This window comes from Seriola dumerili, unplaced genomic scaffold, assembly GCF_002260705.1.
Source record: "Seriola dumerili isolate Sdu_G_001 unplaced genomic scaffold, Sdu_1.0 BDQW01000025.1, whole genome shotgun sequence".
Lineage (NCBI taxonomy): Eukaryota > Metazoa > Chordata > Actinopteri > Carangiformes > Carangidae > Seriola > Seriola dumerili.
Window position 1 is genome coordinate 12,671,459 of NW_019174280.1, and position 24,343 is coordinate 12,695,801.

The 24,343-nt window shown below is 41.9% G+C and overlaps 1 protein-coding gene across 1 annotated transcript; it reads left to right on the top strand.

The window, feature by feature from the left end:
- The first annotated feature begins 402 nt into the window (after positions 1 to 402).
- Positions 403 to 22,360, top strand: rps6kc1 (ribosomal protein S6 kinase C1). The gene is made up of 16 exons (XM_022770379.1): positions 403 to 545; positions 1,665 to 1,700; positions 3,014 to 3,134; positions 3,679 to 3,794; positions 3,875 to 3,968; positions 4,056 to 4,109; positions 4,248 to 4,670; positions 4,837 to 4,961; positions 5,298 to 5,396; positions 7,403 to 7,450; positions 8,118 to 8,250; positions 9,744 to 11,387; positions 12,613 to 12,702; positions 17,991 to 18,073; positions 19,784 to 19,879; positions 20,607 to 22,360. Exons 1-16 carry the CDS (start codon positions 444 to 446, stop codon positions 20,706 to 20,708), a joined length of 3,366 nt encoding a protein of 1,121 aa, XP_022626100.1. The 5' UTR covers positions 403 to 443; the 3' UTR covers positions 20,709 to 22,360.
- Positions 22,361 to 24,343: the final 1,983 nt, after the last annotated feature.

Here is a 24,343-nt window from a genome sequence, read left to right on the forward strand (position 1 = left end):
ATTGATAATGGCTCTGTTATATTCAAGTGTCCCATAAGCCATTAGTGAGCCACCATATACTACAGCCCAACTCTGCTCTATCTTAAATATTTCTCATTTAGTTTATGCATACATGATTATGTATTACAATATATGGCACTAACACGGAGGCTATTTGTGTACATAATTGCGTTCATTACCTCCACTGCTGATTGTTAATTGTTGAATTATATAAAAAGTGCCAATCACTTCATTAAGTATACATATATATCAGAAATCATATATTAAAAACTGGTGTCATCAATGTCTAAAAAAGTGGATGGAAGTGACATTAAAGCATGCAGTTTCACTGTCTTTCCTCAGGGGGGAGCTCCAACTTATTTCCTTGCCTGTCAGTGTGCTGTCAGGGAATGAATGTGAACGGCTAGCCGACTAGTAGCTTTGGCAATGTTGTCACTATCAGAATGATATCGCAGCGGGACAGAGGAGAACTTGCTCGGTTTTATACTGTCACAGACCCTAAAAAGCACCAGAAAGGCTATACTGTGTACAAAGTCACCGCAAGGGTAAGTGAAGGGAGGATGACCACTCTGACAGCTAGGCTAATGCAAGGTGTTGTTAGCTAGCTATCTAGCTAGCCAAGCTAATATGATGTAAACACAAGTAACGTTACGTTTACCCCTTTGTTATCCGCTGACAGTTGTAACAGCTTTTGTGAACACCACAGATGTAACTAACAGGCACATTTAGACTTGATAATGTTCTAACATCTTAGGTTTTTTTACTCCCAGTGGGTTGTCTAGTTGCTAAAATACATTAGCAATATTAGCAATACTGGCTGAATCCGACCCAAACGTTGTGTTAACCCAATGTTGTCAGGCTACTTAATAGCTAAGGATCTATGTGAAGCGTTGCAAAAGACGAGCATCAAGAAGATAGCGTTAACGAGAACAGTTAGTTCATATCGCCATTATATTTTGATGCAAGTTTCCCAGTTAACTGACTTGAAAGAAGTAACGAGCGCTTTGGGTGCATCCTGATAATCAACACCCGCTATCTGGGATGGAGAAATACCATCGCCTATTTTAACTAAATAAACATGTCAATGTCATAAACTCTCTAAATTATCTGCCAGGATAAAGTGCCTCTCTACTCTGAAAAGATGTAGTTAGAATAAAAAATAACTTTTTCGGTTTTGGACAATGGGGCTTTGAGTAGTAAACATGAGTCCCTGTCCCCATTGATAATATGCAGCAACTCACAGATCAAGTGTTGACATGGATAAGTATGTCTTCTGGTGATTAAATGAAAAGAAATATCTCATTATTTGTCCACACTTCTGTCAGACATCCAATCACCAGTGTGTTCTGTGATTTTACAGCTATATGGGAACATCCCCAGTTTAATAACTTAGGACAAGGACCGGCTGAGTTTCTTTGTCTTCGCCTGCCTGACATCCTGTTTGTTATGAATGTTGGTGATGTCTCGTTCTAACTCTCGAGATTTCCGTCATTCGCTTTATAAAGCACTCATTGTCACACTCAGAGCTGTGTCCCGGCTCATACTTAGCCCCACAAAAAAGTCCTTGTAGCGAAAACCAGCTCTGGCATCTTATATTTTTGATATAAGAACCACACACATAGAGGTTCTAAAGCCTTTAGCCCTCTTCTTCCTCTGCCACACAGATAATCTCCAGGAAGAACCCAGAAGATGTCCAAGAGGTAAGCCATTATTGTCTTTATGTGGTGACTTTGTCAGTGTGCAGAACTTTGGCAGACAGCTGAAGTTTTTGGAAAAGAGTTTGATGTAATTTAACAAGGAATTTTCCTCGGCCTAAGTTGGTTTGGACCTTACAAGACCAATATAATAACATATTTAAAAATTTTGCTTGTTGTGTGTGTGCGTGTGGCTCTGCATCCCTAATCTGCTTCCTTTCAGAGAGTGTAGTTCTTTCTGACCGGAAAATTCAATTGAGAAAATAGTTAATTTAAAAATCAAGAATTAGGCTTACATCAGAAGGGATTTCTCTTTCACACACACATACATTATACATTTTTTACATTGCAAGTTCATCATCTCTATGTCAGTGTACTGACATACCAGCTGTTGTCGTCCAAAGATTTAATGTTAAGGAACGCTTGTCACATCTCCTAAATCCAGTTCTTCAGAGATTGCTCTAGTGTAACCATTTTAAAGATTTATTTTTGGCTCCAGGCAACTGATTTGTTTTTAAATATTTTACCAGAACATTTATCTATCCGTTTTTCTCGTAGTGTTTCATGAACACACAGTAAAAACACACAAACATGCTCTCTTTCTTTTGAAACAAACTGAGGAATGCAGTCCGGCCTGGAACCAGCGCTAATGCAACCGGCATGATGTCAATTACTGCATGTGTGTCTTAGATACAGAGTGACAGAGTTTTGCCTCGATACACACATACCTCTATTGCTTAGTGGCGCTCCTATTTGAGAGTGGTGGTCAACCCAGTTTGTCTCACACCAGCTGCCCAGCCAAGATTCTTGCAACATTATGTTTTTCTTTATTCCACAGAGTAGGGAACTCCATGTTTGTGCGTGAATGTTATGACTTGTATTTGAAGTTTTATTACACAAGATGGTGGTATGATGAGGCTTTAGCTTGTCATATGAGGTGAGTAAAGTCTTCTAAATTTTTGTGTTGTCTTTAACAAGACATAATGAATATTTAAGTTATTCAGATATTGAGGTGCCCTGGTAGCTTACCTGGTAGGTGCTATGGCCGGGCCCTTTGCTGCATGTCATTCTCTCTCCATCTCCCCCTGACTTTCCTGTCTATCTTTACTGTCACTATAAAAAAAAATCTTTAAATTATTCAGATATTATAAAATCAGTTAATTATTGAGATTACTTTTACAGGCAAGTACTAAATCAAGTTACTCTGTCAAGCAGTGTTTGGTAAAGAACATAAATATAATCAGTTTGATATAATCATTCCTGCCCTAAGTCAACGTCCTCTCTATCTTCATCCATCTCTCCTCTCTCCCTCTCTGTAGATAACAGTATGGAAGAGATACAGTGATTTCCGGAAGCTTCATCAGAATCTCTGGCAGCTGCACAAGAATGTATGTAGCCAGTCAGAGCTGTTTCCTCCCTTTGCCAAGGCCAAAGTCTTTGGTAAGAAACTAACCTACTAAATCCCTCTGTGTCAAACATTTGCCCTGATGTTTGCGTTGGACCTAGATCTGCAGAGTCCTTTTCTCCTTTATGATTTTTATTGGCCTCTAGGATCTTAACATTTGGTTTCTACTAAACCTTTAGTGATCTCTAGTGACCAAAGAAAAACTGCAATAGAGTGCTTTAGCACAATACAATAAATCCTGGACCTTTGAACTACAGAAAAAGTAGTCATGACTCTTGTGACGGCTCAGCAAGTACTACTCTTTCTGGATATGATCACCCGCTGAACTTAAGGGAGCTGTTCCTAAGTTTTTGCTATTGTTACATAGCCAACATTAGCATTAACAGCTGTCTACTTTCCAGTTAACAAGAACCGTTGTGAGTTCAGCATCAAACTTCATTCCTTCGGTCTTGTCACTTTCCGATACTGAGTCACTGTAGTGTCCAGTCTGTCCTGAAAAAGTAGTACTGCTGAGACAGCGTATTATAACCATGTATTTTAAATATCACTCTGTGTGTGTCATTGTGTATGCATGCTCAGGTCGTTTTGATGACTCGGTGATTGAGGAAAGAAGACAGTGCTCTGAGGATCTGCTGCAGTTCTCTGCTAATATCCCTGCTCTCTACAGTAGTCAGCACATCCAAGATTTCTTTAAAGTACAATATACACACACAGGCAGAGATACACATCATTTACAGAAAGACTGTGGACTGCAATGTTGTTAATATTTTTCCAGGGCGGCGAGGTCCACGACGGCTCAGAGCTCATTGGCCCCGCTGAGCCCTTTTCGGATTTCCTGGCAGACAGTTTATCAGACTGCAGCTCTGATGGTAGGGTCACTGACACTAACTCTCTCTTTTAATTTACTGTGGCTGTAAATTCACACTTACTCAGAGATGTGTGGACATGTTTTTCAGTTCAAAGAGACATCAGTGGGGCAGATGATTTGACTATCACATCTGAGTATGGAGGTACAGTTTGTTGTTTGTTTGTTCATTAAATTAAAAAATACATTAGATTTCCTGAGGTTTTTGATCATATATAGATTTATTATATAGTGTGTATGTATGTGTCTGTCAGTACTGACCCAGGCATTCTTCCCTCTCCAGGCCCGTCCAGTGACAGCGACCTGACCTCCCTGGCTGTGGATACAGACTCTTTGGCTGAGCTGGATGATGGCATGGCCTCAGGCCGCACCTCCCCAAACCAGCCACAGGGGGGAGCTACCAACATTAGTAGCAGCTGCAGCCCTCGCTTGCCCTCCCTGCACGATCGCCGTACCCCATCTCCTGCGCCTATCCCTGCCTCCTCAGCCCCAAACCCAGAGGTCAGCTGGCCAGGCCGAACGCCGCTCTTCTCTGGCAGTTTGAAGAAAGCCATCGGTGGCAACCCAAAGGACGTAAAGTCAGACTACCTAGACAAAGCCAGCGAGCTCATCTGTCTGGCTGTACAGAAGGAGAAAGAGCAGGATTACCAGGCAGCTTTTTCTTACTATCGCAACGGAGTGGACCTGCTGCTGCAAGGAGTGCAAGGTCAGTTTGGCCAAGAGCTGGCTACCATTTCTGTTAGGTCAGTGGAATCCATTTAAATGCTAGTACAGAAAAATGCTAGTACAGAAACTTTACACCCGAAACTGTAAAAACTGCTTTGTAAAGAAAATTTCTTCTATTCTAATCATCTCAATCACCCCTATTTCAGGTGAGCCCAGTCCCACGCGGCGAGAGGCAGTGAAGAAGAAGACTGCAGAGTATCTGATGCGTGCAGAACAGATATCCAGTCAGCATCTGAGAAGCAACATGGGTCAAGGGTCAACGCAGACAGCGGTGAGTGGGAGGGAAGTGTCATTGGCCCTTTTCCTGTGTATGTTAGATTATGCAAATGTACTTCATATGCTTGTATCCAACAGGGTCCTCAACCCACTTGAGGCAGTGTATTGGAGTGTGGTCGGATTTATTACAGATGAAAAAATCACAGCAAGTCTGTGCTGAAAAATATTAAACCTACCTTTTGAAATACACAATGACAGTGCAAACTATAAACACATATTACTTGGGCCACATGTTTTAAGAGGTCATGATACCTAATGAAGGTGAAAATATTTCCATGAGAAAATTGCACACCATTAAAACACTGTGAAATGTTTCTTTTTTTTCCCCAAGGCTTTGGGGGCACAGTGCTGCCCTTCCACCAGCAGAGGAGGCCAGCAGAGTCCATCTGAAGAGCTGAGAGCTTACAGGGTGTTGGGGGTCATAGATAAGGTCAGTTTACGATAAGCAAGTTGTACATCTTGCTACCAGATTTTGTGATTTTTATTTTGATGTCATTCATTCATAAACCCAATAAATAATTTGTCTTTTTCTACCTGCCAAGAGAGTCTGTACACATAGACAAAAATAGATCTGTGTTTAAAAAAAAAAAAAAAAAGCAGTCGACTTTTCCTGATCCAATGTCAGAATTTTCTCCTTGAATATTAAAGTAAACATTGAAGACAATTGTTAAGGTGAAAACAAAATAATAACCTAACAAAAATAATTACACTTTGGATCATCAGACACTCATTTGTTTAGTATTGAGTGCCAGCCCAGATAATCGTGGATGGTATCTACACCTTTCAACTCCAACTTTTCTCCTCCTTATGTCCTTTCCTTCTTCAACCATCTCTTTTATCTGATGTAATAAAGTGTAATAGATTTACTGGATAGTATAGTAAGGGCTTGGTGTGTGTATGTTCAGCGTCAGTTATGACTACCACAAGGTCAGTTTGGGTTGCTGGTCCTCTCAACCAGCTGCTGGCGAAGCAACTTCACCACTCAGCCATGAAATGACTTGGCAGGCAGCTCAGAAAGCAACACACAACATTGAGTCAATGATGCTCATCCTATACACACACGCACACACACAAAACCCCAAGGAAAATGTTGACACAACACCAACACGTGTTACTCTGCAGAGGTGTACAGAAAATCCAAAATATGTCACAAACAAATAAAAACACAGCAGAAAAAACCACAAACACACACAAGTCAAAACTAGGCTATCCAGAAATGGCCCGCTTTCCTCTCCTCTTTACCCTCCTCCATCTCCTTCCTCCTTTCACTTTTAATGGGGACAGAGGGGACAGATGGAGAGAGCTCCTCACCCTAGTGCCCCCCCTCTGCCCCCCCTCTCCAAATCCCCCCTTTCCTGATGTTTGTGTCTTAATTATATTAGCGCCCTGGCTAGCACTGCCACTCTGTTTACTCACAGCTCCATTCATATCCATTTAGCCTGCACCTGTTTGGTCCCAGCCAGGGTCACATGGAGAAAACGCACCCAGAAAACATACGCACGCACAACACTACGCACAAACACACACCGGGTCACACACATATGCTCAAGCTGTCCCCTGAGGCGGCGAGGGAGCAGAAGAGCAATGGAGATGTCAGAGCAAAAAGAAGGGTTGAAAGCAGGAGGAAATAAAGACATTAGGAAAAAAAGGAGAGACAGAGAGAGGAACTAAAGGAAAGTGAGATGAGAGGTGGTAGGAGCTTCTTTTTTGTTGTTGTTGGAATCAGGGTGCAGATGGGAGGAACGTAGGGATTTAAAGGTGGCATTTATAGCCATTGCTGTGTTTGTTGTGACGCATTGCACAGCTCTCTGGTGACATATTTTTCAAGGAACATGTGTACTCCAAAATTAAAAAATTCAGGAGCACAGGAAAGAAATGTGTGCATCTCATAAAACCTGCAACTAATGATTATTTTCAGTAATGATTACTTTGTCAGTTATTTATTTTCTTGTTAAGTCTATGATATGTCCAAAAATGGCCGTTGTAATTTTTCTGATCGAATTTGTTCAAACAGCAGTTCAGAACCTAAAGAGAGCAAAAAAAAATTAAAAACAAAAAGGGAAAAGTAGAATAATGATAATATTATATATATATTGTCATTTCATTTTTCTGTCACTCACCTAATCAATTAATGAACTAAGCGATTTTCAGTATAATCTGTTTATGAAAATATGTGTTAATTCTGTCACCTTTCCGTTGTTCTTTTTTCCTCTTACACTTGGACTTGGTTTTGTGAACACAGCAGGAGCCGACATGTTAATGCCAGTTTTTCTGGCATAATTTAGGGACCTACATTTATCTTGCGCTGACCCTTATGTGTGCCCTGACCCAGTCGTTGAAAAACACTGCTCTGGAGGACATAACCACTACATCATTTTAGACTGTGTTTAGACTGTCTGTTCATACATGGCAATTAATGGCACTCTTCCATCACAGGTTCTTTTGGTCATGGACAAGAGAACAGAAGAGATGTTCATCCTGAAAGTAAGTGTAGTGTGTGTGGTTGTGTGTATGTGTGTGTGTGTGTGTGTGTGTGTGTGTGTGTGTGTGTGTGTGTGTGTGTGTGTGTGTGTGTGTGTGTGTGTGTGTGTGTGTGCGCCCGCCCCTCATCCTTGTCTTCCTGACTGTAAGTGTAAGTGTGAAGTGTGCCAGAAGCCCCTGTGTGTGACCGGTGTAATTGATTCTAATGGGCCTGTCCCTGTCAGCTCCTCTGCTCTCAGGTGTGAGACGTGTGCCAGATGCCAACGCACAGCGCGGGCACAGATGACTACACACACACACACGTGCGCACATGCCTACACACACTCGCGGCCAATGTGAACTTTACGTGTAGCGCTGATAGATTTATGTGGCTCTTTTAAAGTCACGCGCTGTATGTGGCTTGATGAATCCAGTGACTTTGGCTTGCCATGGGGCATAGTTGGCTCTTCGTTAATGGGAGCTTTCTCCTTTGCCACAGTCCCTTTCTCTTTTTTTTTTTCATTTTACACCTTGTCTTCACACAACCTAAACTCTCTCCTTGTTCTTCCTCCTCCTGTCCATACCCTCTTTATTTGGGTTAACTTTCCTTTTCGCTTCCTGTCCTTAAATCCACAGTCTATTGTTATGCGCCTAGTTCAATTTTAATTACTTCTCTCTTTTCTTATGATAGGGTCTGAGGAAGAGCAGTGACTGTGGGCGGACTAAGAGAACCATCATGCCTCACTCTGTGCCCCACATGGTGCAGCTCAGGAAGTTCATTGTCTCTGAAGACACGGTTTTCCTTCTGCTGCAGTATGCTGAAGGTAAGACGCACACAGCCATTTCTTCCCTTCCCTCTTTCGTCTTCTGTACCTCCGACTGTCTTTTCCCTTCCTTCACCTGATGTCTCTTCCTCTCGTCTCCCGCCCCTCTCTCTGCCCTTGTTCCAGACAGATGTTTGATAGAGATGGGTGTGTGTCACAGGTCATTATTCTGAATACCAGGTGGCACCATGCTTCATTAGCTATGCCAACACCTGGGCCTCCTTACATCCCACTCACTCTAGGATGTGTGTGTGGATTGTGTGGCTGAGTGCATACAGTGAAATGCACCCATTTTAATGCCCTGTGACCTATTCAATCTGGTGTACTCCATAACCAACCTGTGCTAATATTAGTGGACAGTACTGAATATCATATGGGGCTGTTAAACAGAATCTAATAAAGCTAAACAAATGCCAGAAAAGGCATAGTTTCACCACCGTTACATCCCAGCTCTGTTATTCAGAAAACCTGGAGTTGCTCCTTACGCATCTATAGTATGCTGTTAGCAGCTGATAGGTTGAATGAGGATAGACAGGCAGACGGAGGGAGGCAGTGACCTGAGTGACATTGGACAAAACAACATATGGATGGTTTTACTTTCTAAGCCATCGAGCTGCCCCGCTATCATTATCATCACTGTGAACTCCCTATCCATTCTCATCACACACAACAGATGCTGGCTTCCAATTGCTCACACTACAGCTGTGTGTGTATCTGTATGCCTGCGCGTGTCTGTGTGTCCATGTGTTTGTGTGTGTAAGACAGAGAGAAGTCAAAACACTAACATTACACTTGGAGCCTAAAACACACACACACACACACACACACCCAACCCCATTTAGCCAAATTGGTTTCAGTCACAATTGGTATTGTTTACCTTGGTTCCTCATTCCTAAGTGGAAACTAATGACCCTTTTCACCAAATAGTCCTGGTAACCAAGGACCCTCAGAAGCTAGAGTCAGATCCCTCTTGCTCATTCATATTTACACTTCCATCACATCTTAAGAACAGACCCCTGGAGATCCCTTTTCAAAATCTAGTTTTAACACTTCTAATATTTCTGTTGCCATTTTAATGAGGTGGTAAATATTTGAAACACATATTCAAATTATCACACTAACTGACATACAGTAAAGCTAGCTAGAGACGCTGGTTGGTTTCTGAGACCCTGGGAGAATGTGTGTGGGAGCCCACAGCTGATTCCTGCGCCAGGCCTCATAGCGGGATATTTCAGCCGTGTTTCTGTTGTAGATTGTCACCACATTGAAACAACTTTAAGAAGTCTGCTACATAACTTTGTTTAAACATCTATCAACCATCCCTCTTCCTTGTATTTATAGAGACATTTTTGAACATGGTAACTGTAGCTAAGGAACAGAATGTAGCACATGAGACAGCTTTCTCTCTAATTACTCATTCCTCCTTAATGTCCCTGCTGTATCTTCTAACCTCTATATTAGAGTCTTTAATGCCCTGTTTCTTTTATCTTCAGGTGGGAAATTGTGGTCTCACATTGGAAAGTACCTACGTAATTCAAGCCCAGAGGAGAGCTTTGACATTCCTTTCATCCAGAAGAGCCACACAGCAGCTGTACACTCTCCGCAACATGCTGTACCACAGCTGGATGTAGGTTCAGCCAGTTCTGGTTCAGGGCCTGTTGCTGGTCCTGATTCTGTCTCAGAGGTGCAGAAGGAGGGAAAAAACCTCACCGCATCTCCCCTTAAGAGTGTTCTTCCTCCCAGGCTTATGGAACAAACTGGGGCGCAGGCAGACTCTGGAGCCACCTCTGAGGAAGAGTGCACCAACAGTTACTTGACTCTTTGCAATGAGTATGAACAAGACAAAGTAGAACCAGATGCACTAGAGGAAGGAGAAGAGAAGAGTGAACGGGAAATGCTGTCACTGGAAGTGCCCATTGCAACGACCACCACTTCCTCACGTAGCCGCTCACTGCTGAGCAACGACAGCCTCTCTTCACCTCTCAGCTCTCAGGAACTTGGCTTCTTCACCGAGTCGTCTGACAAAAGTGGCAACACCCATGACAATGAGCAAGACCGCGGCGAAGGACAGGACCACAGCGAAGTTTTTAGTCCTTTACCCTCCCCTGTTGTGCCTCTGTCTCTCGATCAGTCCAAGCACACGCCAATGGAGTTTTTCCGTATTGACAGCAAAGACAGTGCAAGCGAGGTCACCTGCCTTGACTTGGGAGAGCAGCGCCCCCCTCAAAAGCAGGTCCCACTCTTTTCTACGTCTGACCTGGGATCGGATGTCACAGAGGATCTTCCAGAGCTGGCTCAGGAAGTCAAGGGCCACAGCTCAGAGCTTTGGTGGTTGGACTGCAGTGATAAAGGCTCCAACGAGTCCGTGCCAGTCATTTCATTTAAAGAGGCAGTAGTGGAGGATGATGGTCACCCGCCAGATCTTTTGGTCAACCTTCCTGTAGTGAGTGGAACTGTTGACTCGTTACAGGAGGAATTAGAGACTTCAGGAGTGTGTCTGGGTCTCGAGGCCACAGCCTCTCCTCAGAAGTTAATCCAGCCTGATGTTTTACAGCTTCACAGCCAGCCTGAGGAAGGGGAGGAGCAGCCACTGGAGCAGGAGCTTTCATCTCTGTGTACAGCCTCTGCAACCTGTGACACCAGTGTTGCATCTTGTTCTCCCCTCCCTTCACTGTGGGACGACTACAGCCTGACATTTGGCCAAGAGGCCTCTGACAAAATGTTTGTTGATCCCGAATGCCAAAATAATGACCTCCCCCTTGATCCAGGAATTCCGGATACTGACCCACATAGTGAGAAACCAGAATCCGGTACAAGAGTAAACACAGACCCCAGTGCAGACTCCATCCCAGCCACAAATGAGACTGAGGCCTGTGCGGTGGTTGAGAGTTTATTAGATCTTGATGGTGAATCATCAAGAGTTGTTAGTAATACAGGTGGCGGCGAATTTGATAAAGAAGTATCACGGCTGTTTGCAGAGCTGGACGAGCTGTCGTTGGCTGCGTCCCAAGCTCGTATCCCAGAGGAGTTTGTGCAGTGCTGGGCCGTAGAGATGGTGACAGCCCTGGATTCTCTGCACCAAGAGGGCATCATCTGTCGAGACCTAAATCCCAACAACATATTGCTCGACTACCAAGGTTAGACATCCATCCGCTTGTACTAGTCGAGTTTGGTTCTGTTTGAGTGTTTTATTCTGCTATTACACGAAGAGTTGAAATATATCCTAAAAATGTGTCTCGGTGTTGGCTATGGAGAAAAAATCATTCTTGCAATATGTGCTGAAATACTGCTAAACAATAACACATGTACCTAGAGATATATTAATTGAATGATAATAATAGTGACCACAATGTTAAAAAAGGGATTAAATTAGCTCAGTGCAAAATATATGCGTGACAGCTGACCCTCCAAAAACTAAAGCAAAGACGAAAAACAATCATTAATGACTTACCTTATGTTTACAAGCGTAAACGTTTCTTCAACATTTTCAACACAAAATCATCCGCTGATTCCTCGTCTGAATTGTCCTCATCAGAAATGTGGGACTGTAGTGGCACACGACGATCTAAATGATCTTTTCCCTTGAAAAGCCAAGCAAGAGTACTTAATTGTCCACATCCTGTATGGTGTCAAAGAGCATCATAAAGGTGGCATGTGCTCATCTTTCTCTCACAACAAGTGTAACATCAGATCCCTCTGAAGCTGCTGTGCTGTGTGTCTCATTTTTGTTCAGCAAAAAATGAATATTTTTTTGAGATTTGAAGTCAGGATCTCTGCTTATCCCTTTCTTAGAGCCAGTTGTATTTGACTGAGGGACTCTCTCCTTCAGTCAACCATGATCTAATCTATTTACCAAAATGAAGGCTCTTCCAGAAGGGAAAGTGTTGTTTTACCAGGAGGTCACAGATTCCCCCTCAACTTCTTCTTTTGTCGTCCTACAATCATCTTTCTCCACCTCGTTATCAACAAGCGTCTAATTAGCTGAGTGGCTGTTTTCGTCTCCCTGGTGGTAATTATTGTTCTAAAGGGCCCATCAACAGCATAGTGTGGTGCATCAGTCTGGCTAGCCCAGGCTAATGGCCACGGCTACCTAATGACACCATTAGTTCTAATGATAGCGTTAACGGGTAGCCGCTAAACAGGAGTAATCACCGGGGCTGTGTGCTTGAAAAGCTCGCAGAGAGATTTAGAGAGGCAGAAAGGAACGGAGGAAGGAAATGCTCTAAAGGTGAATAAACAGTTTGAAAAGTAGAGATTCAGAGTGACACTTGACTGCGGGGTTGACAACAGGTAGAGCATTAGACAGATGTTTCACACTTAGACTCTGAGCTGAACACTTTGTATCTTTTCCTCTCTCCTCAGGTCATGTTCAGATCACTTACTTTTGTAGCTGGAGTGACGTGGAGGAGTCCTGTGACAAAGAGGCCGTTGCCAATATGTACTGTGCACCGGGTGAGATATACATACACATCATACCACAGTTTTTGTTTTTTTCTTATTTACTCATTCTGTACTTATTATTTAGGAACCTCATTTTGGGTATGTTTGTCTGTCAGCTCAAAGGTTTATGTGGGGTTAATTCTATGCAGGCATGCAGGACCATAAGTAGGCCACTTTCCCATGGTCACAAAACCCTCATTCATAGCCAGACATGAATAAACTACCCAAGTGTACACACACTACTCAAAGGGGAAGAAACAAATGAATGCTGTGATTCTTTTTGGCTCTTAAAATGACAGAAATCCCTATTCAAAGGTGCGCCTGCATTCTGTCCTGTTGTTTTATGAGGTGAAAGGCACTGTATATAAGGAATACACAAGGTATACAACTTGGCAGTGTTGTTTTACATTTTGATTATTGCTCAGATTGGTTAATACCCGCAGAATAAATGGAAAATGTCTGTTCTTTTTTTTTTTTTACAAACTTGCTACCACAGTTTTGAGGAAGCTAGATTGTGTTGTAGTACTCTTGTTGTCCTGTAGAGTGTGCTGTTGTGCAACAGTGAGCCTGTAGTGTGGTAACCCCATGTGTTGCCCCCAGCAAGCTTGTGGCAGCTCTGGCATGCTGTTTAAAAGCTGCTTAAAACAAACTGCTGCTAGACTACAGTCCATGTCCCTACTTAGCACTTCTGTGTGTGGCGGGTGTTTGTGTGTGTATGTATGTGTGCGTGCATACGCATGCATTTGGCATCTATGGGTGGATAACTTTTCCAATATGTTGCTGCTTTAAGCATATGGCTTCACACTTGGGCTGTTGGATAGATTATATTTGATGTGTTTAATGACATTTTTCTTAAATATGCAGGATGGTTAACTGTTCGCTGAAAACACTGGACACACTCAGAGACGTACACAGTGACCCTCATACTCATTCACTCTCCCACGCACTTATATTAAGCTATTCTCTCATATTCATCCTCTCTCTCAAGCCAGGAAGGTCACTTCAGATTTAAATCCTCCTTGTGTCTAGAACGTACGGTATGACACCGTTGTAATAAATCTGAAAGCAACAAATGCTCTATCTAATATCCAAAGTGTGCATTTTTATTCCCTTAGCAACAGCTTGTTTAAAAGCCTACTAATGGAAATAGAAGCACATAGAGGCATATGTGCCAGTGGCCAGATGAAGATGACCTAAAGACTCAGTGATAAAGCTCAGCACAAGGAGATGTTTAATGTAGCTCAAAATCTAAGAGCTAAGCCGAGACATGTTTGACAAGTCACTGTTTTATTAATGTAATCATATTATTAAAAGCAGTGAGAGATTTTTACTCTTGTAATAGTGTGTGGGTGGTAGGTTTGGGAGGGGACCTGGATTATGCACACCATTTTTAAAAAATCTGTTATTGTGATCTAAAAATGAAAACAAAATACATATAATGACTTTTCTGATGAGCCCATCGACTTAACAATTACCAGATCATATAGATTATTTTTGAAAGGTCAGCATGTCCTTTATTTTGTTTGACCCAAGGTCATCAGTATAAATATGAACCAAAGAAAACCAGGTAAATATTCCCTTTATAAAAAAAACTGTAAACACCTTTTCACTTGATACCAAACTTAAATGTTAAATCCATTGTCATAACTAACTTTTAAGTATTTAATTGCACATTGGTTAATTGACTAAAATGGCAAAGGAAAAAGTGTCCTCAAGTGTACTGAAAAATCATTAGTGGTACTGTCTGAATCACGTTTGAGGGATGTTTACCTTCAGTTCACATATATCTTAATAGAAATGGATTCGATGTAAGAATATTTTTAAGTCAGAAAATATCCATTATGACACGTTGGGGATGATGTCAGTAATGTGAACTGGAATTTAACTGACCTCAGCCCAGGTGTGAAAGGTCCTGTTAGTTAAACGACTGTCGATCCCTTGTGGATCAATGGATGTAATGCATATTAGCAGCCAGCAGGGGGTGTGTTATGCTATCGTTAAGCGAAGAGATCACTTCCACGTCCACTGACAGTCCTACTCGAACACAGGCAACTTTCTCTCTTTTTCTTGTCCTTCATTCTGTCCACCTTTTTGTTGTTGTTGCTACACACATTACAAACAAGCACTTTTTTTCATTTTTCATTTTTTTGAACTTGCTTGTATTTATCCCATCTCCCCCCAGATAAATGCATGTACCTGATGTAGCTGCATGCATTTATCTGTAGATGTATGTGCTTGTGAACACACACACACGCACACACACTAACACAGAGGTGAGGTTAGTGACTATGTGTGTCTCTCCTGCCCTTGTTATGTATTGCTGTTTATCCAGACAGGGTCAGCTCTAGCGATGGCTTCATTCCTGATGACAGATTTATGACTGTTTGCCAGAAAGCTAGCAGGGGGCCTGCTGTGACCGTATGTGCGCTTGTGTGTATATATATATATGTGTGTGTGTGTGTGTGTGTGTGTGTGTCTATAAGAAGGAGGGAAACATGTTTTTTATAACACACACATTCACATCGAAAAAAAACAAAGGAGTGGACTCGGAAAATACATTGGCAGGGTGTTAATCTGTTTATTCTGCACTTCTGCTTATTTACTTTCTCGCCATTCCGTCATTACTGATAAACATCACATGGCTTGTTCTCTAATAAGAAAAAAAATACAAGCTGTTGAGGGACAGTGAGACGCAACCTAATTTGACCAGAAATCTGTATTGTTTATTGTTCTGTTAAGAGGGAAGCAAGGCCAACACCGATTGTCTTCAGTGTCTAAGAAAAGGGAAATTCAATATTCTTCCTCTCTGAGGTAAAAAGTCTGTTACTGAGGCTTAAAAGTTAATACTCGCTGTTTGTTTTCTCTGTTTTTTTTTTTTTTTCTCTTACCTGCTCAGCCAGAGAATGATCTTATGGCAAGATAAAGTTTAGTTCCCCTTTTGACACTAAGCTGTCATCTCATTGTTTTGAAAAGATTTCCAGGGAAGAAACTGTACTCTAAAAGTACTTCTGCATTATTATTTAAATAGTTTCACTCTGCCATCACAGTGCAGATGACACATAGATTTGTTTTGAATTTATAATTCAGTTGCTTATATCAAGAATTGGCAGCATTTCAACGGAGCCTCCCATGCTCGCAAGACACATACTTGCAGTCTTGGAACATTGCAAACCGATCCCTCCTTACTTCCTACCTGCGTATACTTTACTTCCTCTTTCAACAATGACTGTCAGTTAAGTTTTTAGGGAAGTCGGTCTAAGAGGAGAAGAGAGAAAGTTCCTTATGGCCCCCAGGAGGGAGGAGATGGAGTGTGATTAAGATACAAAGCAGGAGGGAACTGCATTGTTGCAGGAAAAGGGAAGAAGAGGCCACAAGGTGAACACACGGTATTGTTGTAATGGTGTTGTCTGAACTCCTCAGCTCTCATTCTTTTGTTTTCTTAGAATTCCCCCAATTAATTTGTAAGATGTGCAGTTTCAAGAAAGACAAAGCCAAGTTAGTGGAAGTATTGTCAAATTTGAAAATGTCCACATCACACAGAACACATCAGTGGGCTTTGAATGACCTATGGCCTGTGGATGCAGTTAATTCTCCTTTCCCATCCTCTTTCTCTCTGTCTCCCTTTCTCCCTGCCTTGCTCTGACAGAGCGGTAAGTGTAGCCAGCTCCACTGTACTCTCCCTGCAGCTCCTTAGACATTAATCCATTGTGATGACATCGACCTTGCTCTGAGACGTGTGTGTGTGTGTGTGTGTGTGTGTGTGTGTGTGTGTGTGTGTGTGTGTGTGTGTGTGTGTGTGTGTGTGTGTGTGTGTCCAGTGTCTCCCCTCTAGCTCATAACTGCGCAGGTATCACTAGTCTGTTCAATGACGATCTTCTCTCCTTGGCTGTCAAAACAGTAGTCCTGGGGAGCCCTGAAGACTGGTTGCTCAGTTGGCTGTGTATTTGTGTGTGTTTGTGAGTGTTTGTGTGTGTGTGTGTACAAAACGTGTAAGTCGTATCATAACCCTCTCTAACCTTGGCTGCAAGAGAGCCACACAGGCCTCTGGAGTTCCCGGCAGCTTCCAGGAGATGAGGGGTCTTTGTCTCTTATGCTCCCGCAGCTGAGGAGCCCAGTCTCTGGGCACACACAGCCGTGACCCTGGGTCCCGGCCCTCTGGGTGACCAGGCGCCCTCCCTCTGGAGAGAGCAGAGAGGAGGGAAGCTGAGCGGCACAAGAGGCCATCTGGTACCCAGTGGAGCTCACACACATACACACACACATACACACACACATATACACACTCACTGAAACATACATTTTTGACTTTAGCGAACAAGTATCACTCCTGGTTTCTGTGTCTTGCTTAAACAGACACTGTGAGTCCCAACAGTCCCTTGGGCTCTACATCTAAATCTCACAGAATGTGGCTGTGAGCTTCAGCTGTAGCGTTTAGTCAATTGACAGAAAAAGAAAAAAAAAAAAATCAACTGATTGTGTAATTGACTCATCATTCAAGTCATTTTTCAGGTAAACATTTTAACTGTTTAATTGTTACATCTTCTTAAATGTGACAATTTGCTGCTTTATTTTTATTGTTATCGTCAACTGAATCTCTTTAGAGTTTGGCGTGTTGAATGGATTTGGGTTTTACTACATTGTGATTTACTAATATGCCACTATTTTCCTGACATTTTACAGACCAAACATTAATCGTTTGAGAAAATAATCAGCAGATGAGATCAATAAGATTATTTTCAGGAGCTGAAAATAAGTACAGGGGTAAAGAAAACTGAAAAGAAATGTTATACTGTTTGTTCTCATGTCCCTGTTTTCCATTTCTTAGTGAGTGTGTGTGTGTCTATATTATATGCGTGTGTGTTTGAGGTCAGGTCATGCAGATGGTGTGAAGTTGCGGCACAGACGGTTTCCTCAATTTAACTGCTTTTTTATTATGCAAATAACCCTTTTATGAGACACACACTTGTTTGTGTGTGTGTGTGTGAGAGAGAGAGAGAGCGTGTCCGTGTTTTTGTGCTCATTTTGAATCGATCGTGTGCGTTCAATGAAATATTAACTAATCCAAGATGTCATCCTGGAATTGTTTAATGTTGAGGGTTTGAAAGCAAGATACCTGAAGCAGCTTGTAAGCTTAAGATCAATAAATGATTTTAGTTATACATTTTGAATTATTCTCTCATTTTACATTGATCACTAGTTGATAATTCTCACCTATGCTCCTCCCCAACACATAAGCTATTTCTGTGCTTGTTAATTTATTGATTAATTCTCTCTCTTCCTCTTTTTTGCTCCTGTTTCAGAGGTGGGAGGTATCAGTGAGGAAACAACAGCGTGTGATTGGTGGAGTTTGGGCGCCATCCTGTTTGAGCTCCTGACAGGCATGGTGAGTCAAAAAAGTATTGAAAAAAAAAAATGTTATCTTTGTTGCTAAGGTGTTGTGGGATGTCTGTAGGTGTCTTGGCTTTCAACTCTCTCACACTCTTTATGGTCGTGCCAGGTTGTGTGTGATTCTGTGCGCGTGTCTGTATGTGTTTGAGTAGGTGGAGTTTGTTGTTTTGGTGTGTGTGCGAGGTGCGTCTTGGCTGCCGTCTCTTACTCTGGTTCTCGGGGAGTGCCAGGGGTGTCGGTGTGACTTTCTCCCCCAGCCTGAGCTCCATCTGCTGGGCCAGGGGGTCAGCTCTCCCCGGGCCCCTTTGCTGGCTCCTGGAGCAGCGCCGGGCTCTGAGCGCACTGACCTCGGATCGGCGTGGAGGGTGAAGACTGGGGCAGCTCTCAAGGTGCTGCAGCTCGACTGGTCCCGGATCAGGGCTGTCTGAGGGACCTTCTTTCAAGACAGGCTTGGGAAGAGGGGGAAAATCATGTTTGCAAGGCAACAAATACATATTCAGCTGTTACATATATGTACACATGCAAGTGCTAATTATAACTTGCTCTCTTGAAGGACATATACACACACAGACACCCAGTGCAGGTGCAACGCGTCCCTCCAAGTTTTCATTGTCTATTAAATTTGGATAAATTCTAACTGATTGCCAGTGGGCATACTTTTGTATCAACCATCAGTGGTTCCCTTCAATGGTCCAAACATGAGTCGGGGTGTTAGGTTAGTGTAAGTATGTTGAACAATACACATCCACACTTACCTGAGAGAGAGAAAAAAAAAAAAAAAACTCACACAGATGTCTCCTTTGATGATTATGTCTGGGTACAGTCCTGGCAAGGATACACACACACAGGCACACATAGTGTCTCTTGATCCTTGCAGGATAAGATCTTGCCTGGAGCAGTCTTGACTGCAGCTAGGAACCTAGCCAGAACTCCCGCAGCACATATCAGGAGAGGGGAAGAGAGAGAAAGAGAGAGAGATAGAGGCAAACCGACCTCACTGATGGAAAGAACACACAGGGTTCCCCAACACAGTTTACGGTTTTCTCTTGCCACACGTGTTCTGCTCCAGCATTTTCAGTTTGTTGGTGTAGATGCACTGAAAGATGTGCAGTTGCAGTATACGGTGATTACAGTCATTATTGGCAATTATTTTAAGAATAGGACTACATTCTGTGGTTAGAAAAGCACTTGCAGGTCTTGTGCTCCCTTTTACTCACTTCTGGGATTAGTTTTGCTTTATTTTCCTGTGAGTGCAACAATTTCTTGTTAACTGAACTGACAGTTTGACCTGGATGGTCAAAGGTTTTACTCTGGAAAACAAATCAAAAGGCTTTACATTTACTGCTGACTAACTGTTAGCTCTTCCAGTAAGCTTGCTGTGTGTAAACAGAGAACAAACTAACCAAAAACAATACATTTTTCTACATCATTCTTTCTGTGACTCTCACTCTGTCTGATACATGCAGCAGTTCCAAGAAAGAGCAACAGTGATGAAACCATGCCCTTGTTGTAGTTGGTGCGATCAATGTTGATTCAGGTGCACTGGCTCTTTGGTCTCCTCCTATTTGTCCAGTCCCAATGCGCTCACATTGACCTAGGCTCTGCGGGTGTCATTATATCTGTCCCCTCAGCTCCCAGTGTGTCTTTGTTTTAAATTAATGGTTATCTACCTCTCCTCTTTCCACCCCTCCTTCCCTCAACACAGTCTCTGCTCCGGTGCCATCCAGCAGGAATCGGCCGCCACACGGCTCTAAACATCCCCGAGTCTGTTTCAGAGGAGGCCAGATCTCTGCTGGAGCAGGTGAGAGTCTGGTGTGCTGTTTGTTGCTTTTTCTGTATGAAATTCAATGTTTTGCAGAAACAGAATTGAAAGAAAAACTTTTTTTTTTTTTTGTTTTAAAGTTCACTGTAGTTGAACACACATTGAACACACCTTCATCAGCAACAACAGCAGAAATAATTCATCACCAAAGATATTACTAAAATAAGAATCAAAACTACACATCATTTTAACTGCCTAAAAAGACTAGGAATTTGTGTTTTTATGATAGATTATGACAGATGAACAAATATACGCTACATGTGGTGGACATGTGCTTAATGACAGCTTGCTCCATGCTAATATCTTAACACTAACGGCAAATCCTCAAAACTGGCAATCTTTAGATATGTATTAATATGGTTAGCCTGGATTTATCTCTGCTGAGTGTAGTACAAATCGGCCATGAACCCAGTGTCGTTGTGCTGTGAAGGACTGGATGTATGGACTCTACAGAATCCCTTGTTACTTAAGCTGTAAAATTTTAATCTGGATTGCCTGTTGTCTGGGCTCTGGTAGCACAGCTCATTAGTCATTACACTCATTAACAGTTGTTCAGTGTACTTAGCTCACTGGCTGAGAGATGCTTCTATGAAAATGAGGTTTTCTTTTTTTTTTTTTTTTTTCTTGTTCAGATTTCACATTGTAGCTTCTTTATTTAATATTTTGTGTCTGTCTGTTTTGATCTCGGCCTTGTCTTCCTGTGCAGCTGCTCCAGTACAACCCAATGGAGAGACTCGGGGCAGGAGTGGGAGGCGTGGATGATATTAAATCCCACCCTTTCTTTGCCAGAGTAGACTGGCCCAAGTAGACGCTGTGCATTGTGGGACTGCAGAAAACAGAGTTGCGTGCTGGGAAACTGGCAGTCCTGAATGAACTCCCTTCAGACTGGACACACAAGCAGATGTACAGTAAATCCAGATTATGCATTTCTGCACACATCTCCCATTTTGCATATGGCCATTAGTCCCCATGTACTTGATTTTTTTTTTTTTTTTTTTAATTTTTATAGAGTGTGCCAAGCAGCAGTATTACCTTCCCTGTAAATTGCTCATTTCTTTATCTCTCGTTGAGGGTTTACTGTGTAACTTTTTTGGTGCAGGGAACACTTAACAACATGTGCGGTGCAATAATTTATACAGTAAGTGCTTGTACTGAGTGATGATCCACTACAGCATTGTTGCTTTTACTCTCCTCATACAGTAGCTGGAAGCCAAAATGACACAACTGGAAGTGAGAGGTGACATTTAGTCCTGTTTTCATTGCATTAATTAAGTACTGTATGTTATCCAGTCTAACTGACACAGACTTAAGTCACCTTTCGGAAAAACCCATGTGCAATTTGTTGCCACCTATAACACTCATGTCGTTCCTCATGGTGCACATTGAGATTAAATTGGGACATCTTGAGCTTTTGCTTTAATGCTGGGGTTGTGTTGTTGCTGTGATGCTTAACAATACTCATTTCCTACAACACTGTCAAACTTTTTTTTTTTTTTTGCGCCAACCCCTTTTACTGCCAACCAGGCCATGTATGGTAACAGATGGACACTATGCAAGGTGAATGAACAAAATCTCCTGAGTTTCGAGGTTTTGATTTTGATTCTGAGTGATGAACTATTTATATTAAGATTGAGTTATTTAATGGATTATAGCTAAAAAAAAAAAAAAAAATTATTAAATAAAAAGGGCCAGTTAAACAAAGAGAGCCTTTTGTCTGTGTGGACAGTGAGACTTTTTCATTCAGGAAAGACAGAATAATGAAGGCTCAATCAAGGCTTGAACCACACATTTGAAATCAGTCCATTTACAGATTGTAGTTGATTTTATGAATATCAGAGGAAGCTCTCTGTACTGTACAACATTGCATTTTGTGCATGTAAGAATATGATTTATGTAATATATTTAATACTATGAAAAATCTATCGAACAATAAATAGTGTTTTGTAAATAAACCTTTTAAAGGATGTTGTGCTGAGTGAAAGGTACACCCAGGTGTCACAGCCTTGATTATGTTCAACTTGTCAATCACATACTGCCTCATCAATCACAATCAATGTGTTTGAGCAACACATCCACTAACCTGCCACATAGAGCTTAATCCTGATTTTATAGTATCTATAATGACTGAATGATATGGTAAACATTTTCATGGTAACATTACAGGCCATATATTATCACTTGTATAATCAGATGACACAAACACATTTCTCTTAACAATACTCAGATAATCACTCCACTGTAGAAGCTGCACTGTTTACTCCACTGTAATGTTAACAGACAATGTAAATAATCCATCTTCAGTTCCACTTATTAACCCTTTTTATCAGACATAAACATCACAGTGGGATCAGATTTTTTTCTGGTTTCTATTGAATGCCCACTCTTGTCTGTGCTGTATGTCTGTGCCGGTCTGTCAGTGCATTCTGGAAAACAATAAACATACCTGGATGAGTACATGAACAGCTGTGATGTTTTCTTTGTAGACAATGTGTCGTGTGTTGTGTGTGTTTGCTCTGAGGCTACAGCCCCTCTGTTATCAGCTGGACTGATGATACTCCTAGAAAGCTGCTGTCACTCCTCCTGAGTGTCAACCATGACTGTAATACAAGCCAGCACGCACACACACACACACAGCATGGTATAAATACTAAGCATTCATTGATACTTTTGGCCGTTTTGGGGCACAGTGTTTCTTTTTCTGCTCTGCTTCTGCCGGTGTAGCTACTCAGCAGTGTGTCCATTCAACCCTTCTGAGCTTTCCATTAAGCAGCAAGGGACGTCCAGGTACACTAAGGACTTGTGAATTTCATAAGTAGTTTTCACCATGATCAGGCAAAGCAATGCAGAGAAACGGCCGATTCCCTGATGTTGCATCTTGAAGAAGATTTGTATTTTTGACAAAACCTGAAAATGGTTGCCAACTTAAAGGTGGACTAAGCAGTGCTGGAGAAAGACTGTTGGTATTTGAACTCAACAGCAAAACAAAAATGCCCTTCCCTTCAAAAGCTCCGCCTCCTAAATTCATGGACGTGCATTGCCAAAGCACTGTGGTGGAATCCAGAGCTTATACTGTGAGGGATTGAATACTCATAGCTGAAGCAAAACAAACCTTATAAAACTTCATCAAACAAATGACATGCACACAGCGGAGTAAAAACTAGAGTTAGTTGTTTAGATTGTTTTTACAGAACTACAGTGACAGAAGAGAGGACTGATGGTTTGTAGCGAAGATAACAAGAAAGGAAATATTACCCAGTATTGCATTTCAAACTATTTATCCAACCAAATAAATCTACTGTGCTAGCAAACTTTGTTTTTAGGTCTTTGTGGCTGTAAAACCTTTTGCACATTTTACAGATTAATAACATGATACAGAGTTTTTACTGGTCCCATCAGTCTCTGTCCCGGACATCTCTGTGTGCCTGTCATTTGGGGAGCAGGCAAGTCGCAGTGGATAAGTCCAGGTCTGAATTTCTTTCCCAGTCCAAACATGCAGTCTCCACTGGCTTCTCGCTCTTCTCCAGGAAGAAATCACCCCCCCAAAACAGAAAAACATGGATTTTCTACGAATTGCAAAAAGAAATTATAACACCATATGCTAACCATTTCCAGGCTTTGTGTTATGCTAAGCTAACCAGATGCTGGCTCTAGTACAGTATTAAGCATGTATTCATGGGAGTGGTATAAGCCCTCTCTTCTTGCCCTTGCCAGAAAGCAAATAACACCATTATCTAAAATGTTGAACTATTAATTTATTTAGCAGAAAATGACTTGCTGGTTGATTTCCTGGACCTGATTTGATCCTAAAACAATGGGGAAAACAAACTATGACTCATCAAAAGACAACAGACAAGACTGGCTAAAAATGCCAAATTTGGGAATGGTAATTTTGGAAGCATTTGGAAATGAAGCCAATTTATTTTACCTTTATCAAGAAAATTTACATTCTAGGCAAGTACAGATTATCCACAGGGCATTCATTTTGGTGACTGGGGACCTCCAACATCTAGGGGGCCTCCTAACCCCCACCAGCTGTGGCTTTATCTTGGCTTTTTTTTTTCTTTTTGTTCAAATCACATAAATTAGTTGTATGTTGAAATACGAAACAATGAGTGCAGAGTTACTTTAAAAGCTTAAAAAAAATTTATTACGATCGGTTTGCTGGCTGTGTCTGTATCGTGATGATGACGAAGGAGGTCAGAGGTCAGGTGGTGACCGTCAGAATTTTGCGGCAAAGCGGCCGGTTGTTTAAGATGCTTCTAAAACATCATGGAAAATAAACATTGGAGAGGTGTAACAGCAGAGAGAAAAGCGAAAAAAGAAAAGGACGAAGAGAAACTCAAAGTCGGACAAACATACCATCTCTCTCGACTTTTACTCGGCTTGCTATAGCATTAGCAAGGAGCCTGGAGAGGACGGTGCTAACATCGCAGAGGACTAACA

Coding starts and splice junctions, on each gene's coding strand:
- rps6kc1 (XM_022770379.1), top strand. CDS start 444: ATGATATCGCAGCGGGACAGAGGAGAACTTGCTCGGTTTTATACTGTC. Junction 3,795..3,874: donor ACATCCAAGATTTCTTTAAA/GTACAATATACA, acceptor ATATTTTTCCAG/GGCGGCGAGGTCCACGACGG. Junction 12,703..17,990: donor CAATATGTACTGTGCACCGG/GTGAGATATACA, acceptor CTCCTGTTTCAG/AGGTGGGAGGTATCAGTGAG.